We start from the raw sequence: 18,201 nt of genomic DNA on the forward strand, positions 1-18,201 counted from the left end.
CCAGATGTTTGAAATCAGAACTGGAGTCTCAGGAGTCCTGTGTTTTCTCCTCCTGGAATGGACTGTGTGCCTTGGTATTATAGGTTACATCACCAAATGCAACTCTTACTTCTATTAGTATATCTGCTAGATGTTGCCAAATTACCGCACATAATGAACCCAATGGCCAACTGGTACAGTAGTACAATAGGTGCCATACTATTACTACGAGAGGGCAGACAAAGTGTCTCTGTATGCTAAACCAGTAACCGTGGTGTCAAACATGTTGACTGGTGACTGAAAAGATGCTTTCACACAAGGACAAGTTTTGCCATTTTCACTTTTTATTGTTGGTATAAATATCCAGTTTAAATACACTAATAAAATAGCTCGGACATTTTATGACTTGCTATGTTAACGGCTTCCCAAAAACTGAGATACTTTTAAAATTTCAGGATCTACAAACCTGAGTCACAAAAAGAACAGATTAACAGAAGGTTTGGTAACAGATGCTACACAGTAGCTGATACTAGACCCACAGTTCCAGTCCTCCACAAGTGAACACTGCTTTATCTATGGTATTGTTACCTCAGTGGGTGTGACTCCAAAAGAAAACATTTCAACACAATACAGATTGTGGTTTTATGTTCAATTACTGATTCAAATTGCTTAGGCTTGAGTTTTGAATAACTGGTAGCTTGTTTAAATATTATACACATAATTTAATTTTAGTAAATTAGTATTGTAGAGAATTTATTATCACACAAAGAAATCATAATTTCAGTGTAGGGGTTATCCAATCAAACAATGGCAATCTAAATTTCTAATTGTGCTCAAATGTCCAACATTTCGAGTTTATTAACAGCACTTAAATGCCACATTATTCAAATTAGTTCTGATTTGTTGGTATTGGATAATGCATTTTTGACCCATGTAATTTACAAAATTTCCATACACATTTATTAAACTTGTTTTTAATTGATTTATCATAAAACATAGCATTTGTCATCAGTTGATCTATAATAGTGACAGAAATAAGGGCCTACATTATATTTCATACGCCAGACCGCTTTCCAGTGACCAGTGATTAGGAGAAAAAAGCTATACTGGAATATTTATTGAAATGGAAATTTGGTGGATACCCAAGTTTTCAAAGATTTTAATGAAAGAAAAATAACACACACACACACGCACACGCACACGCACACACACACACACGCACACACACACACACATTTCAGTGTGTTTACTGCTTTCACAACTTTTCACACAGCAGCAGATTTCTAAAGGAAAAGTACTTTCTTGGATACTCGTCCACTGTCTTAACATCCATTTGTTCAACTCGTCCCATTTCTGTTACTCATTAGATTCTGAATGTTGATCCTGGAAAGTTCAGTATTGGTGAACTATACGGGACATATTTCCCAGAATGTGCACCACACAGAAGGTCATTGACCTTGATGCAGTTGTGCAGGTGGACAATGTTATGACAAGCTGGGTCCAATTTCGTGGTTGTCTCTGAAGAAGACGTGAACTGAAGGCTAGCAGCCTGCTTGTCCCCCCTGAAATGAGATGATGGAGGATGCGTCAAAGTATTACTGGGGGGGAGGGGCTGCTCTCAAACTGGTGCTGTTCTCAACATCTCATAAAGTCAGAAGTTAAAGTACTACCAAAAAGTTGCAACAAAGCAATTTGAGAGGGTATAAGCTAGGAGAATTTGGTTACTATTTGCAGCTAAGCAGTTATTTTTTTCACTTTGACACCTGAACATGAGCTGAACATATGTAGAAGAAATAACACAATAGCAAAATTGCGTGTGTTTGTCTCCTCTGTTACCAGACTTTCCTGAATCTTTCCAGAGGCTCCCACATACTTTCTTTTGGATCCTACGCAGACGTTCCTGACAGTGCTAGACATCCATAAACAGAACTCTGCTTTGGCTCTGCACATCCACAACATTGTGTCTACATTTACTTGAATCTGTATAGTTAGGCTGCTGGACTTCAGACGGGTGCGTGAATTAATGTAGGATTGCATGTAGTGAATCACTTACATGGTGGAAAATAATAAAAAAATAAAAAACATTGACACTGATACACTGTTGTGCTGTCTAAATAAGAGTTTCAAGATGTCTGAGGTCATGATGTTCCACAATGGAACAAAGAGTCCTCCCACTACCTTTACTGAATTTGCATGTTACAATAATGTTCTTATTACCTTTTGTCCCAAGAACATTTCCAGCTGCTGGCTGTTGACACTTCCATCTTCCAGCCAGTTTACTGCTAATAGTGACATGTACAACTGCAATGACTGCGAATATTAAATGTTGGATTTCAAATCAATCTTTGCAACGGTGACAACAGAGTAAGTAACATCTTAACAAATAGTTTTTATTATCACTGAATTTTTTTACACTACTCATTCCAGGGAATAGTAATGTTATTACAGTAACACATTACTAATAATGTATTACTACCCAACACTGACTACCACATTGTTACTATATTATACGACACCCATAATAAACATTATATAAATATATTCTACATGCTGTACAGGAGTGTTTACAGTTGTGCTAGTATATTTCACAGACTTATAATCCATATTATTTATAATAAACTATATATTTGTACTATTTTTATACATTTTATGAATATTTAAAGCAGGCCAGCTGTTTATGGAATTTGGCATCTAAAACTACTTCATTAGAGTCAGAGAATAAAAATGTGCTTCGGAATTTAATTTGTATTTTTTCTGAGTAAAGGTGAATAATTTGCACTAGTTGCACAAGGTTTCTGCACATTACACATGGAGGTCTGCACAAGTATTCACAAAGGAGAAAGCATCAAGTCTGTGGTTGACAAACATAAATCCTTATGTTTCCTTACAAAAATGATTTTCCACCATATAAGTAATTCACCTTATGCAATCTGATGTTGATACACACACACACCTCTTTGGTGGTTAGCAGCCTAACTAAAGATATGCTCAGCAACTGTAGACAAAATGTTTGTTCGTAGTGCAAAAAGTTTTTCTGTACTACATATACAGTGCACCAATCAGCCACAGTGCCTGGTGTTTTTAAATATAAAAATATTATTTTTATATAATATTTTTTACATTAAATATGTAATATAAGTGGTTTATAATAATAATATAAACCATTTATATATTAGTTCATATAAATAATATGAACTAATAAATGTGGTTAAACTCTACCTTTACCAACAGCGATCTTTGACTCGATTTTTGTTTTTTTACTTATTACTCACATATTTACACATATTTCTGTGCATGGGGCTGTGTAGCGGCAGAATCTTCAGAGTGGCCATAATCATTGACCTCTAAGACATTATTAAGACCATCGGTCTTAAAGTTGTGGCTGATCAGTGTATGTATATGCTGCTATCAGAACAGAGTGGATTTGACCAGGGCTGGGACCTTAAAGACCTAAAATAAACTGTTTTATACAGAGTTGTATACAAGAGGCTGCATAAAAGCCCATTTAAAGAAACGTAAGCAGTTTGTGGAATTTGACATATAAAACTACTTCATTAGAGTCAGAGAATAAAAATGCACAAACCTAAAAATATGCAGAATTTGGCCTTTTTAAAACACCCATTAAGATCTATAGAGTTTTCTGGACCGTCTATAATGTCCTAAGCGGAGTTTTGCTGGGAAGATATGCACCTGATGATGTCAGCCCTTGGTGTTTGCCTTGCTTTAATGAGCTGAGGTTCTGACCTTGAAATCAGACCAATTTTTGACATGTGCTTTATTCTCTCCAATACCAACAGTTCCCACATCATTTTCACCCTGCACACAAGTTGCGTCATGATATAGTTCTGCTGCAGGAGCCAGAGCTGTTGTATTAGATGTTGGCTTTGCAGGAGCTAACAGGTAGTCTGAAATCCAGATAAATGTCCTGCTCTGTCCAGCCTGATGGACGTCTTCAATTAATTACAAATCACAATCTGAACCTTCTGAGGGACAAAGTTTCTATCTCAGTATCAGTTCAAATCAATCTGGTTACTCTCAATTACACTTTCTCACTTTTTTGTGATACTGAGGAACTCGGAAACCTCTGTCCTGCCTACACTCTGGGTCAAGTAGTGTGTAACAGTAATAACTCAATAGTTGTGACCTAAAACTGCATTTTAATAATGTTAAAATTTTCTAGATGTGTGCCTTTATTCACTTTGCATTTCTTCCTCTGCATCGAAACCAAACTCTCACTCACTTTTTTATGGTGATTGTGCCATGAGACTGTAGGATCTTAAAGTGAGGACATGGACCCAAAATAGTTAACAGGCCTGCTTCCGCAGAAACCAGGGTGCTCGCATGATTTCATGAGGCTCTCCACTGCAAAAAGTGACAATAGTTCTCACTTCTAATGCAGAGTGGGGTGTTTGGAAGGCCCCGACTCCATCTGTGAGTGTCTCTTATCTCAGGTCATTGATATAAAATGGTTATTAGATTACTGATCATCCATGTCTGATTGGAACACATCTTGTCCTGTGCAGATTGCTTTAAAAAAGGTCTGTTATTGGAGGTCATCTTTTGGACACTTACAGTATCTTGCTGCTTGGATCAGCATGTGAGTCCTGGGCTGTAAGACATTGGACGTGTACCAGGTTGATCTCCGATCTGGGCCAGTACGGTTTGTTGGTCTGAAGCGGTGAAGGTTCCTTGCTTGAACTTCCTAGATAGGTCCATTGCAACAAAGGCATTACAAGGGAAGGTATCATAATGTTCACTGAGGCAGGACAGTCAGTATGTTAGTGATGGTCCATTTCTGATTGGTGCAGTCCTGAATGGCCAGCTGGAAACCAAACTCTGCCTGTCTGCTCTCCACCAACTCTAGACATTGCTGAGATTCTGTGTTCTGGATGGAGCCACCCTGAAGACAGAGAAAGCGAGAGAAAAAGCAAGAAAGAGAGAGAATTCTAGGGTTCACAAGCAATAAACCAACATTTCCGATACTGAAGTACTTTTCCTGTAAAGTACCTTTCCTGCAAAGAAAATAATGCTATGGTCAATTGTTAAGTTCCATTTTCCTTCTTTTAGCTTGCTCCAGCCATAGCACCTAGAATTTGGTTAGTGTTGAAATGGATCATGGTTATTCTGTAATCTGGAAGTATAACCCCCCCCACAGTTCAGGGGGGGTGATTTATTTTTTTGTTAAAGAGCATAGGCAAATGTTCCTTCTTCGCTTCTTGTAGTGTTTATCAAACCATAAACGGAAAGTTATTTATACACATCTGCTGTAAATATAGCCACAAAGGCAAAGCAATTATATTTTCCAGTTACAGTAAATAATTTTAACAGACACCTGCCAGACAACTGTTCTCTGCATATAACCCTATTAACGCACATCTGACTTTATCTTTTGCAGTGTGCTTCCTGCCAGTTGCTGGATGTGGGCTGTAAACATTATGAGCCACTTTACAGCAAAGATGCATGGGCATATCATCAGTGAGGCAGGGCCAGTTTATATTTGACCTTGTGTCTTAAACTTCACACCCTGTAAACACAAGTTAGAATCATGCAGCTTTTTCTGTAACTACTTAAAAATTTATTGATTCCTTGCACATCTTCATAATGTATCATTGTTAATATGAATTTACTGATTTGAGTTGTGTACATAATATCCATCCATACATTATCTGTAACGGCTTATCTTATTTGGGTCACGGGGAGGCTACAGACTATCCCAGCTGACATTGTGCGGGGTACACCCTGGACAGGTCTACAGTCTATCACAGGGCCAACACAGAGAGACATATACTGTAAAGACAGACAACCATTCACACTCACATTCACACCTACAGGCAATTTAGAGTCACCAATTAAGCTGTAGTGTATATTCAGTTTCATTCATTTTAATTGTAGCAAAGTGGTTTGACTTGTAGTTCCTCCTAGCTACATGTTAGTTTTCAAGTTGGTCTTAGTGTGTGCTATTTACTTGTAACACCCTTTGGCAGAAGCCTCTGCTAAATAACTTACTGTAATTCTTTATGAAGACTATAAATCACAACTAAAATAATGTCAAAGCATTTAATATAGTAAAATAATGACATCCCAGAATCATAAAGCCCATCAAAATCTACTTGAAAAAACACTGTGAGAGTGAAGTGGAAAAACAGAAGAACTTTGACAGATTCAGGCTCAGAATCTGTCAAACTGTTCAGAGTGGCCATGCTGACCCTGGTCCTCCATGACAACATGTGGTAATGTCATGGCTTATAGGTGTATTTAATGTATATGTGAACACTGTATGTGTATTAAACATCAATTTGAATAAGAGCCTTGCCTTACTTTGATTTGATATCTCCTGCTTCTGCTCTCTCTTTCTCTCTCTCTCTGAATGTGTGTGCACTCAAACAATGTGTGTAGATTCTCAAACAATAGTCTGGCAGCCAACTACGTTCTTAGTTATATGGCAGTATCAGTAATGTTTTAATGAGCCTGGAAGCCAAAGAGTCCTGGAAGATAAGCAACTGAAGCTATTTGCGTCAAACTCAGTGTGTGCTTTAGGAGGCTGCTTCTCTTTAAAATCAATATGCTTTACATCTCCCATAGCAACACACACAGAGAAATGACCATCAGCAGGAGCCTGAGAGGAGGACAGATTGTACCCCTGTTTAAGTGTTGCTAGACACTGAACTGAATCTTGCCGCTGAGTGTTCTGTATGCCAAAGGCTGACCACACTACCTATAAAAAACCTAAGTGGACCTGTCGAACAGGAACATAGTCATGCCCTCCTTGAGGCTTTTCAGCTGAAAAGATATTGATTCTCTCTGCTTGCTCGCCTGCATGCACAGCTGCCTCTACACAGAGCAGTTTGTCCACATGTTGGCTTGCTGCCATGTGTAGGTGTGTCAAACACATCCGGCACATACACATGTAGAGTACATTATCACACTCACAAAGAGAGAGAGAAAAAAAAGAGGGGCAGAGAATGTGTCTAAGATTTAGCTTGTTATGTTTCATTTCTATTGATTCCAAGCAGGCATGGACTGGCCATCTGGCATACGGGGTAGTTTCCCAGTGGGCCAGCAAGTTTGTGGGCCAGTTTTTTGGGTATTCACATGATCGGTCCAGTGGTTTGTATCACAACTGATTTTGGCCAGAAACACATTGTACTTTGGCCTATTTATGGGGACGAAGTGATTGCAGATGCAGTTAAAAGCAGAGTGGTAGTAAAGAAAGGTACTAAAAAAAGGCACAAGAAGTGCAGAAAAAATGTTCTTACAGTTGGAGATTAGAAAATGTGCGAAATAAGTTAAGATGTTTGTTACAATGGCATTAGTTATGCATTAGCACCGTCACAGTCTAATTTGCAACAGGTCTTCAGGATGTGAGCAGCACAGGCAGAGTGATACAACCATCCTGTGTAGACATAGAGACAGCAGAAGAGAGAAGGAGCCTAAGTGATAACAGTTAAAATATAAGCATCAGTTCACTGAAGACATTTGGGTTTAACAGGTGGCCAAGCGATGAAAGTTTGGAATTTCAGGTTTTATTGGATGGTAGTTACACCTAGCTATCCCAAATACCAAATAAATATCACCCACATTATATTTTTTTCAAAAATATTAAAACAGGCTGTTTTAATGTCAACTAAAGCAAATGAAACTTTATATGTGGTTTTCCCCCAGTATGTTGTTTTGTATGTGTTCTTCCTCTAGCTTCCTCAGCAGCTAAAATGCCAGTTCTAATGGGTTAAAGTCTGGTATAAAACCTTACATCCCTCTGATGAAGTTTTTGGTTGAGTTGAGTTGGCTGTGACGTTAACGGTCATCCCACCAGGCTATAAACTTTGTTCCAGACTTTTTACAGCTCATTTTTGTACTTTTTTAAACTTCCAACCTGACCTGAATTCTGATTCTTCCTGCTGATGAGTCTTAAACAGTAATGCTAACGCTATCATACAGTGTGTGAGTGTGTATGTGTGAGTCAAACCATGTGACGCCATTCTTCCAGTTTGTATTGAGCCTAATCTTTTCCATAAATATCCAACAAATCTAAACTGTCCACATGTCTCTATTTATAGCTGTCTCTGTTGTTGATCTTCTATTGTCATTTTTGCTGGGCTGTAAGATGCTGACTGATGATGACAGCCAAAACACACACTGATGAGCTTAAAAAACCCACATGAATACCAACGTGAAGCCCGTTTCACATGTGAACTCCGGAAAATGTTAGGAGAATTTAGCCTCGGACATTGTCAGATGTGGCCTTTCAGACATGTAATACACAGCAGAAGATCACCCAAGTAGAAAGCATCCTCACGTGATAATCCACTTGATTTCCATGCGTGATTAGAGTGCACAGGAGGCACCACATGGCAGAAATCTTAAGATGTTGGAAACAGTGTTTTGCTTACAGCACTTAGGAGTTGTGAACCTGATAAAAAAACGTTCTATCACTACACTACAAACGCACTACATGCGTGTTCAAAAGGGGCTTGAAGTTGAATCCAATCTAGGATTACATATTAAAGTCCCCCAGTTCTGATAAAAATAAAGTAAACTAAACTAAATAAATAAAATAAAAATAATAATAACGTTTGGTTTTTCCACGTGTCTGACAAATTTTATCTATGTCACTGAGATCAGGAAAGACTGGATTTAGACCATTTCAGCCTGTAATATGACTGTAGCCTATGTTACTCCTGTGGTTTCTTTCTCTTCCAAGACATTTAAAATTCTTGTATTGCTATTATCAGTGTTTGTGCAACATCTTTAATTGTATTTCCTCTTTTCTCAGGGTCAAAATTAACTTTTAGACTTCTTCACGTAGACAGCTCTCTGGTTTTCTTGTTAATTTATTTCTTCACCCATGGTGAAAATCAAGAGCAGGTATTTAGACCAATTTATTGTTTGAAAGTCTAACAGGACACACCTGGGGGATAGAAAACACCTGTCAACTATGTGTCAGTAAAGTTGGGTGATGTGATACGAAATGTAGTATCTTCTACTCTATGTGATTTAATGTATTTGGGAATTACCATCAGCTAAAATCCATACACTTTTCGGCATTAGAGATTGGCAGGTATGAAGCAGTAGAAAAACAGAAAACAGAAAAAGTATTACAAGTAAAGGTCCTGCACTTAAAACCCTACCTATTTAAAATTTCTCATTTCAGTCCAATCCTGATTCAGGCTAATCAGTGAAATACAAGATCTCTGTGTTAGGAAAAGTGTTTTTTCTATCACAAAGATTGGTTAGTTGAAGTCTTTTTTTTTTTTTTTTTTTTGTATGATGCCTCTATTGCTCCAATAAGCAAGTAAATGATCTTTTCAGAGAAGGATGAAAAAGCCTCTTTAAAAAAAAAAATGAAAAGGCTTGAGCTAATGAGGGTTTCCACAGCTAAAATTGCCTTTTTATTATCCTTAAATAAGGCTATAATTGTGTTGTGGTCTGCTGCATATTTGTTAATAATTGCTCTAAAACAGCAATTTGCCTTTTTAATACTTACAAAATACTATGTCAGCCCCCACATTAGCTCACGTGGTTTCTAAAAAAAGACTGACAGCTTTTTGTTTTACACCGAGTGGAATTCAAAACTTAATTAATTTATGGCAAGAGGAGATTTTAGATTCATATAAAACAGACTGTCAAGTCCTGAACATACATGCAATAGGTCTTGCCTCCACACAATACTGCAGTAGTAGTATTATTGATATTCCCTCCCAAGTACTACTATTACTACACAATCGTATAACCATTCGTCACTTGCTGCCAAAAATTCAAGCAGCTCTATTCAATAAATGTTTTTTACAATGGATGAATGAAATAAAAGGTTTAGTTCAAAGTCGCAACCTTAGGGGCCTGGTGGTTCAATGGGATTGGGTGGGGATGGAGAAGGCTGTGGGTTCAAATCCCACTCCACCAGGTGTGGCCCCGCCCAGCCACCAACGGCCACCCTGGTGCTGGTCCTGAGCCTGGATAAAATGGGAGGGTTGCGGCAGGAAGGGCATCCGGCGTAAAAACGCATGCCAAATCAATGTGCAGAACACATTCCGCTCTGGCGACCCCTGAAGTGACAAGCCGAAAGCCGGTGATCTTTTTCATAGTCTCAATCTTAATGTGAACTACTACCAATTACCTTCACTATTTTATGTTGCTTTTCCATGGTATTGGCTCAGCTCAATCTACTCACTCAAATCTATCACTTTTCTTCATTTTCAAATATAGTCCCACCTGGTTGTCATACCAACCTCGCGTTACACTTTATATATAAATAAATGTAAATCAATTAAATACAGACATTTGAGGCAGAGAGTATAAAAGTATACATGGGGTTTACATCAACCAGTGACAGTCACTAGTAGCCAACCTGTGAAGACTCGTGCCGGCAGCAGTTAAATTGGGCAGAAGCCCACCAGAGCTGTGTTGCCTCCTGTTTTCTGGTAGCCCAGCTGTGTCTCCTCCAGCATCACAGTGTAGGCAGCTCTCACACTTTGCAGCTTACAGACACAGTTTCACTCTGACCAGACAAATGTACAATGTAGCTCCTTTTGGGGGGCTTTTTTTAAAAAAAGGGCTATGGGTGTAAAACAGTAGCAGGGTCAATGCATGTCTCCAAATAGCAAGGAGCAAGGCATCTTTACACATATGGCACAGCAGCAGTAACTCACTGCTGTCTACATAAATTATTTATAGCATTGTAGCACTGTGGACTTAACTGTAGTGTTATTTTTCCAGTTAATTTTCTCCACAGCAAACTGATCAACTGCTGTACACACAATTGTTGTCATATTTAGTTATTTTTGAGGAAAAACGTTTGGCCCTTGCTATTAGTAATTAAGCACTTTTAAGCCGTTAGACATCTCTCTCTGCCTTCGCGATGTTAAAACGTGTTTGAGCTGGAAAAACTCCTCCACATTACATGATAAGACATTTTTAAGTCAAAACATTCAAAACATATTTAGTCGTATTTTACTGCACAGGACATGTGGGAAAAGCGTGCTGTCAGATCAGCATGCGTTCTGCAGTGCTGTATTTGACATTTTCCACTCTTCCACTGTCTTCTGCAGCAGGCTAGTAATGGCACATTCTAGTGACAGTTAAGTCATCAGAGTGGACTTTGCTGATGGCTCTGACTGTACAGTAGAGTCAGAGCCATTAAAGTAATCACAATGATCTTTTCTTGCCTCCTCCACTGAAAACCAGTCAATTGGATTCCTCTTAGTGTGGGGGATCTTCCTCTGTGACTTACAAGTGTACTTAAAAGTCTTGGCTTCCCTCAGGAGGAGAGCTCAGAGTAAATGTAGTGAGCTGAGTTAAAGTACATAACAACCCACAAACACAATAGCGTTTAGATGCAAACACACGTTTGCGCACGTACACATGCACACACGCATGCACAGACACACACAGACACACACATGCACACACGCACACACAAACACTGTTTCTGGCACTGTGCAGCACCTTGTCCTAAATTCAGCAATGAGCTCGCCTGCCATTGTGCAGAGTTGGGCTGCACTATTGAGTCCCTGCTATTAAGCCGAGAACAACAATTAATCAGTCGGTCAAACAGCCAGTCGGCCAGAAAACCATCAGAGAGCCATTCAGCTGGTTGGCTGGCCAGCCAGGCAATCTGTCAGTTAGCCACTCAATCAGCACCTCATTCACCCCAAAGGATGCAGAGTAAAAGCACTATCAAGGACATAAAGAGCACACAACAATAGCTCACCAAGCATGTAAGTGCTGGTGCAAATGCAATTGATGTAAAAGCTAAACTAAATGAGCATTTCATGCTGAGATACACCCATTTTATCATTACACAAATAGAACAGAGAGAGAAAAAACACATCCACTGTCTGCAAACTGAGACATCAGAGATTCCCTGTATTTGCCATGGTTTAACTCTGATTGACTAACAACTCCATCCCTTCACATACACATTAAAACAAACACAGAACACATCAACCACCCTGTTGCTATCCTATGGTATAAAACTGATTTTATTATGGAGCACTTTTTCCTCTGTGTTGTTTTTATGATTTGACTATTCTGTAGGACATTAGTCCTGTACAATATTCTCTCATTTGTGGACATCAGAGGAAAAAAAAACACATTACATCCACATGTTAATGGCCACTGCTGAACCGTTAAATTGACCAACCAGCAAAACCAAGTAAAGCATTAATCTCAAACATTCCTTGATGTTCATCAGGTGTCAAAAACATGATTACTAATGAATCCTAATGTACTATTTCTGCTATGTCTGTTAATGTGACACCACAGTACATTTATAAGGAAGTCCCAATCAACACGTTCAACATCAACACGGGGACGTTTTTTGCATTGAGCATCTGCTTATACTGAATACATCTGATATTTATATTTACCTAAATTTTAAATGGAGACTTTGCTGTAAATATCACTCAAGTAAAACATTATTTATATAAAAATTTGCCCCATAACTTATCTTGATGTGGATCCAAACTCATTGAAAAACAGTGCCAGCAGTGCAGAGATACAGTATTTGTTTGAAAGTTTTCAAGTGAGGGTCACGGTTATAACCAATCAAAGTCTAATAATTTTGGAGTTGATTAGCAAGTGTTTTAGCATTCTTATGCGATTTATGGTGGTTTAGTAACCTGTTCTCCTACTTACTCCTCTGATTTTAAGGTAGAAATGTTAGAACAAAAAGATTAAATGTGATATGACCAAACAGTTATAACATTAGTTAACACTGGACATTAGTTACCCAGCTGTCTAAATGACATGGGGTGGACAAATACTAGTTTACAAATTTTTGTACTGTTTTGTGTGAAAAGTGAATCGGAACATCCCTACTTTTTCATGTGAATGGAAAATTAGGATTAAGTGCTAGGGATTCTCTGAACTCCCCCAGACTTTACCCAGGGGAGCTGCAAACAAAACAAAACAAGACTCACAGCATACTTTTTCTATCATATTGTGCCTCCTGTATGTTCTGGCCAAGCACCAACCCTCACTGCATTAATTCACTGAATTGGGCCTGGGTTCTGCAGACTCAAGAGGATCTCTGAAGACCTCTAAAAGGAGAGGGCTGTTTGCAGCTTGTTTCACTGCCCTTAAAGTGGCTAAGGCATTATTAAACCCTCAACGTAATTCAGTACTTCAATGCTGAGAACAATTCTTATCATTACTTTCACTGGTACCCCTTTGTTACCCCTGGTCCAGCAGTTTTGGACATGTCCATAGTTTGGTTCAAACAAGTTTTTTTTTAATCACATTATGTTCATTTTTTTTTTTTACACATATTGTGTTTTCATAAAGGTGATAACTGAATCAATTATGAGGATTTTTCAGTAATGTCCGCTAACCCCCAGATTCTTGTGACCACAGGTCTCTATAAAAAAAGGACATCTTTCAATGTCTTATTTTAAATCACCTCCTCTTTTTTTTCTCTCCCTTCTACAGCCTGCACACATAAGCTACTGAATATCCCACTGCATATATACCGGGCCCCAGGGACTACATGTAATCATAGCTCCCCTCCAGGCTACTGTAAATATTCCAGTTTTTATTGAGTTTAAAGATGACATGTATAAATAATGTACTCTGTGTTCAGCAGCTCTTGGTGGAAAAACACCAACTGCAAAAGGTAAGTGGCAAACTTTATAAAATCATGAGGTTTGAAAAAATTGATTTATTCTACGGGGACTGCAGGTATAACATACACAATTGACACACCAGCTGGCCAAAGACTTATATAACTTTTTTTATGTTATTTACATCTAAATACTTCTTTGATATTACACTGCACTCACAGAAAGTAATATTTGTGGTTTGAAGTTATGTCAATAACAGCAATTTGATAATAAAGTCAGATGCAGGCTTCCAATTAAAAGTTTCTAAAAACATTATTGACTTATACTCAGCTGTATTTGTGTAGTATAGAAAAAACAAAAGAAAATGTGAACTGTTTTTTGCAGTGTTCACAGTCTCTTAGAAAGTAGCTGCTCAACGAGAAGCAATTATAAATGACAGAAGAACTGAATGTGATCCAACATCAGTGAAGTAATTTCATAAATACTGTTGTTTCCTGCATGGATGCCTGAATGATACATGGGGAAAAGAATCAAACACAGAACCGAAAAGTGCAGTAAGCACAGCTACATCAAATATCCAAGTTTTTGTTGTTCCAAGTCGTTGTTCTGAGTGCTGATGTAGACGTACTCAGTTTGGATTTACACCAATGAGGCATAACCTTAGGACCTCCTGTGCAATTTCATTTGCTATTTAATGCAATCCAATACAGTGGCTCTGCCATGAATTCTGTACTTAAAGCTTTCCAATTCAGAATACAAAAGAAAATCTAGAATGCATCACCAGCAGCAGCTCTACTCATAAAACTGCCGGAGTGAGGATGGTTCTTCATATTGATCAAAATGTACTATGATTTAGGATGTATGTAAACATACACCAAGCAGGCATACATGGTTAGAATTCCTCAGGTCACAATGGGTACTGAAGTGCATTATAAGAAGAGGTGATTTTAATGTTTTGGCCCCCCTATTTAAAAAATGACAGTTTAAACCAAAAATCTGAGACATTATAACATTGTAAAAGTAAAAGTCATGGCAGAACTGCTGTATTGGATTGCATTAAATTGCAAAGGTGGTCATAATGTTATACCTGCTCGGTGTATGTGTACATACATTCTAGATGAATGTACACTGTGATCAATACGAACAACCATCCTCACTCAGTTTTATGAGTAGAGTAGAGTAAAGCTGCTGCAGGTGACGCATTGTAGCTCATCTGCTTTATTCTGAATTGGAAAGCTTTAAGTAAGGGGTATTCAAAGAGGGACAAATAAAAACAGACCAATAAAAAAAAAAATCTACCTTTTGCTATGCAAAAACTGATTTTTGTTAGCCAATTTCTTCTTTTCTCTCTTTCCTTCCCTCCCACTCATTCTTTCTATCGATAGCTGTTCCCTCCAGGGCAAGCTCAGTTCAGTATTGTAAAGATCCACTTATTAATAATTCACAAATACTGACTGCCTGCTTCACATCAAGCACTGCCTCCCTCTGTCTTTGCTCGCTTTCAACCGTTCTCAACACTGCTTCTTTCTAAAAATTTTTCCATTCTTTATTTGCTCTTTGTTTTTTGCTCTCATTTTCTCACCCTACCATCTTGCTGTCCTGATATTCTTCTTTTACATGTTTCTCTGCAGCTTTTCTTACTTACTTCCTGCCTTATACTCTGTTATCCCTCTGTCTTATCTCCATTAGTATATTTCCAGGTAGGGAGGACCCCTATCTAAAAACACCATAAAGCTGCATGTCAACTCTTTAACCTACAGTCTACATGTTCTTCCTGCTGTACAATAACATCGTCAATGCATAAAGATTTAAGTAAGAAACCATTTCCTGAAAAGTTGTGTTAACTGATTTGCAAATCACAAATTCTATACGTCATCTAATATTAATGGAGCCATCACAAAGGGGAACTTGCTGTCTGCAGTAATGCACTCCCACACAATAACACCATGGTTTATGAACTGTGCACAAATAAAGAGTCATATAGCCCCTCTACTCTGTAGCCTGGAGGACCCAGCGTGCAGAATTTCCCAGAAAATTTCTTCATTTAATTTGTCAAAACACAGGACAGTTTTTTTACTTCATCTCAGTCCATATTAAATGAGCCTGGGCTCAGAAAACGTGCCAGTGTTTCCATATCTTGTTTAGAGCCATGTACAAAGGTTATTACTGCTGTATTTTGAGTAAAACAAAGACATTTTTCATGACATAATATTTAACACACTGAATCAAATGATTCTTCATCAGAAATTAATTGAAGTTAATTTTGAATTAATTTATCAATAGGAACTGCAAACGTTTGCACTTATTTAATTTTGTTATAACTTTTTTCAGATACACTCCTAGACCATTTTCTTACTCCCGACGAAGAAAGAAAATATGTACTAGCTGAATGTACATTGTTATTATATTAGGTTTAGGGTAACCTTTACTTCCCTCTACAGTTTTAATGTGTGTTATGCAGTTAATGTGAACTTAGGCTGCTGCAATCCTGATTAGCATAAATGAGATGCATAATTCAATGTATTAGCCTAACTAGTACCCATCTTGTTAAGAAATTAAAGTGTAATTATTAACATGACTGATTAATGATCAAAGGAAAAGGAGAGGGCTTGGTTGCCACCTCTCCCTCTGATAAAGCCTGTCCCTTTTGCATGCTTCTGGCCATCAGCCTGGTCACCGCCTGTTGGCCATCAGTAAGTCTGACATGACCTTCTGTGTTACATGCTAATGCTGAAGGTGCCCATTTGCCTTGGTGATTGAAGCTCAGAGCGTTCAGTGTAGTTAATTACAAACCCTGGCGCTTCAATATTTGATGCCAAAATCGATGACGTAAAATAAGAAGAGAAAAGGCGTCACAGGGAGGGGGACGTGGGTGATGAATGATACAGCAAGACACAGGACTTCTACACAGGAGATGGGGGTTCAACACTAGTGCGAGATGTTGTTCGCTTTATTGATGATTGTTTCACAATGTGGCGAAAGTGGTTACTATATTAAGGAAGCCCGTGTGCTGTTGTCACTTTTTGTAGCATTTTGCTTTTTGTTTTTGTTCCTAATCCTAACTGTAGTTGTTTCTTAATGTAATGTTACCCTGAAGTTGTTTTCCCTAATGCAGTTTTTGTGTGGATATAAAGTTGTTCCTGTCGCGTCAAAAGGTGACACTCCTGCAGCATCAAAACCAGACCCAGCTGTTCCCAGGGCATCATATAGTGGTGCTACTGGAGCATCCAATAATAACCAAAGGGTACCTGTGGTGCCAATATGTTATGCCAAAGGTCATACAAAGAGGCACAATTTGAGGCCTTAGGAAGCGTCAGTATCTGACGCAGTGGGATGAGAATGCATTGTGTTAACATATTCCACTTTGCAACTGCTAAAATACAACAACTTGTCCACTGCAGCATGCACCTCCTGGTTATAGTTAGCTGCAGAAAGCATGCAGCTCTGGCTGTGGTGGTGGTCTGGTGATAATACACCATAATGAAATAATCTGGCTCTACCTGAGCTCTCCTCAGTTGAATTGCCTGCGTTTCAATTGTAAACCCCTATTTCCAATGACAATATTACTCATCTATCGCCCACCCAAACCAAACTCAGTTTTCATTTCAGAGATGCATGATCTCTTCTTAACACTTTGTTCTACATCTGCTAACATTATAGTACTTGAAGGCTTGAAGATCCATGTTTACAACCCCTCTTGTCACTTAGCAGCTGAATTCTTGTAATTACTGAACTGTCTAAAGCTCACACAGCCCGTTCATCTCCCCCGACACATCAGAGGGGCACACTCTAGATTTTGTCATCACTGACTCTGCCCCCATCAGCAGCCTGCTGGTATATGACCTGGCTGTTTCCAATCATAAGGTAATTTCCCTGGAACTGCCATTTTTGTCACCACATTCTAACCTAAAACGCCAAATTTAGTTTCAGAATGTCAAAAAAATATACACAGACAACTTGACTTCAGATCTTTAGCCTCTCACCTCTGTAAACCTCTCATCAGTCAGCAAATCAGTGAACTATTATAACAAATCTCTCTACAGCCTTCTAGATTGTCAACACTCCCAGAAAAAGTAGAACAGTGACATTCTCTCGCTCAGTGCCTTGTGAACTGTGGCAAATGAAAGCAGCTGTCTGTGCCCTGGAGTGGCATTTTTAAAACATCTGGGCTCTTTGTGCACGGGCTTGCTTAGCACTCAAGAATGCACGGTCACAGTACTATTCCAAAATCATCAACAACAGTCCTGGAAACTCTAAGAAGTTGTTTTCCATAATAAACTCCACTCCTTAAACCCCAGTCTGAAATGTATACAGAAAACACAGAGGAAGACCGCAGCAATTTTCTTCACTTTCTCAAAGGCAAGATTGACACCATCTACTCTACTGAGCTTTAAGGACCACATCTCCTCAGTCTCTAGGGCCTGCAGATTTGCTCTTTACAACATCAGGAAGATCAGACCCTACATCACGGAATATACAACCCAACTCATTGTACAGGCGCTGGTCACATCTCGTCTTGATTACTGCAACGCTTTGTTGATGGGGTTACCGATATCCACAATCAAACCCTTGCAGATGATCCAAAATGCGGCAGCTCGCCTAATTTTTAATCAGCCAAAAAAGACCCATGTCACACCACTTTTTAGATCTCTACACTGGCTTCCTG

The 18,201-nt window shown here is 38.6% G+C and overlaps 1 protein-coding gene across 3 annotated transcripts in view; it reads right to left on the reverse strand.

The window, feature by feature from the left end:
• Positions 1–301: 301 nt before the first annotated feature.
• galnt18a (UDP-N-acetyl-alpha-D-galactosamine:polypeptide N-acetylgalactosaminyltransferase 18a) overlaps positions 302–18,201 on the reverse strand; it is a 156,502-nt gene continuing 138,602 nt past the window's right edge. For 2 of the 3 annotated variants that reach the window (XM_067502459.1, XM_067502460.1), the window contains exon 11: positions 302–4,879. In XM_067502459.1, the coding sequence (XP_067358560.1) occupies positions 4,733–4,879 (147 nt within the window). In that variant the 3' untranslated portion in view covers positions 302–4,732. The remainder of the gene's footprint in view (positions 4,880–18,201) is intronic. The other variant, XR_010914263.1, reaches the window with a different exon arrangement.

Source organism: Channa argus, chromosome 4 (genome assembly GCF_033026475.1).
Source record: "Channa argus isolate prfri chromosome 4, Channa argus male v1.0, whole genome shotgun sequence".
NCBI lineage: Eukaryota > Metazoa > Chordata > Actinopteri > Anabantiformes > Channidae > Channa > Channa argus.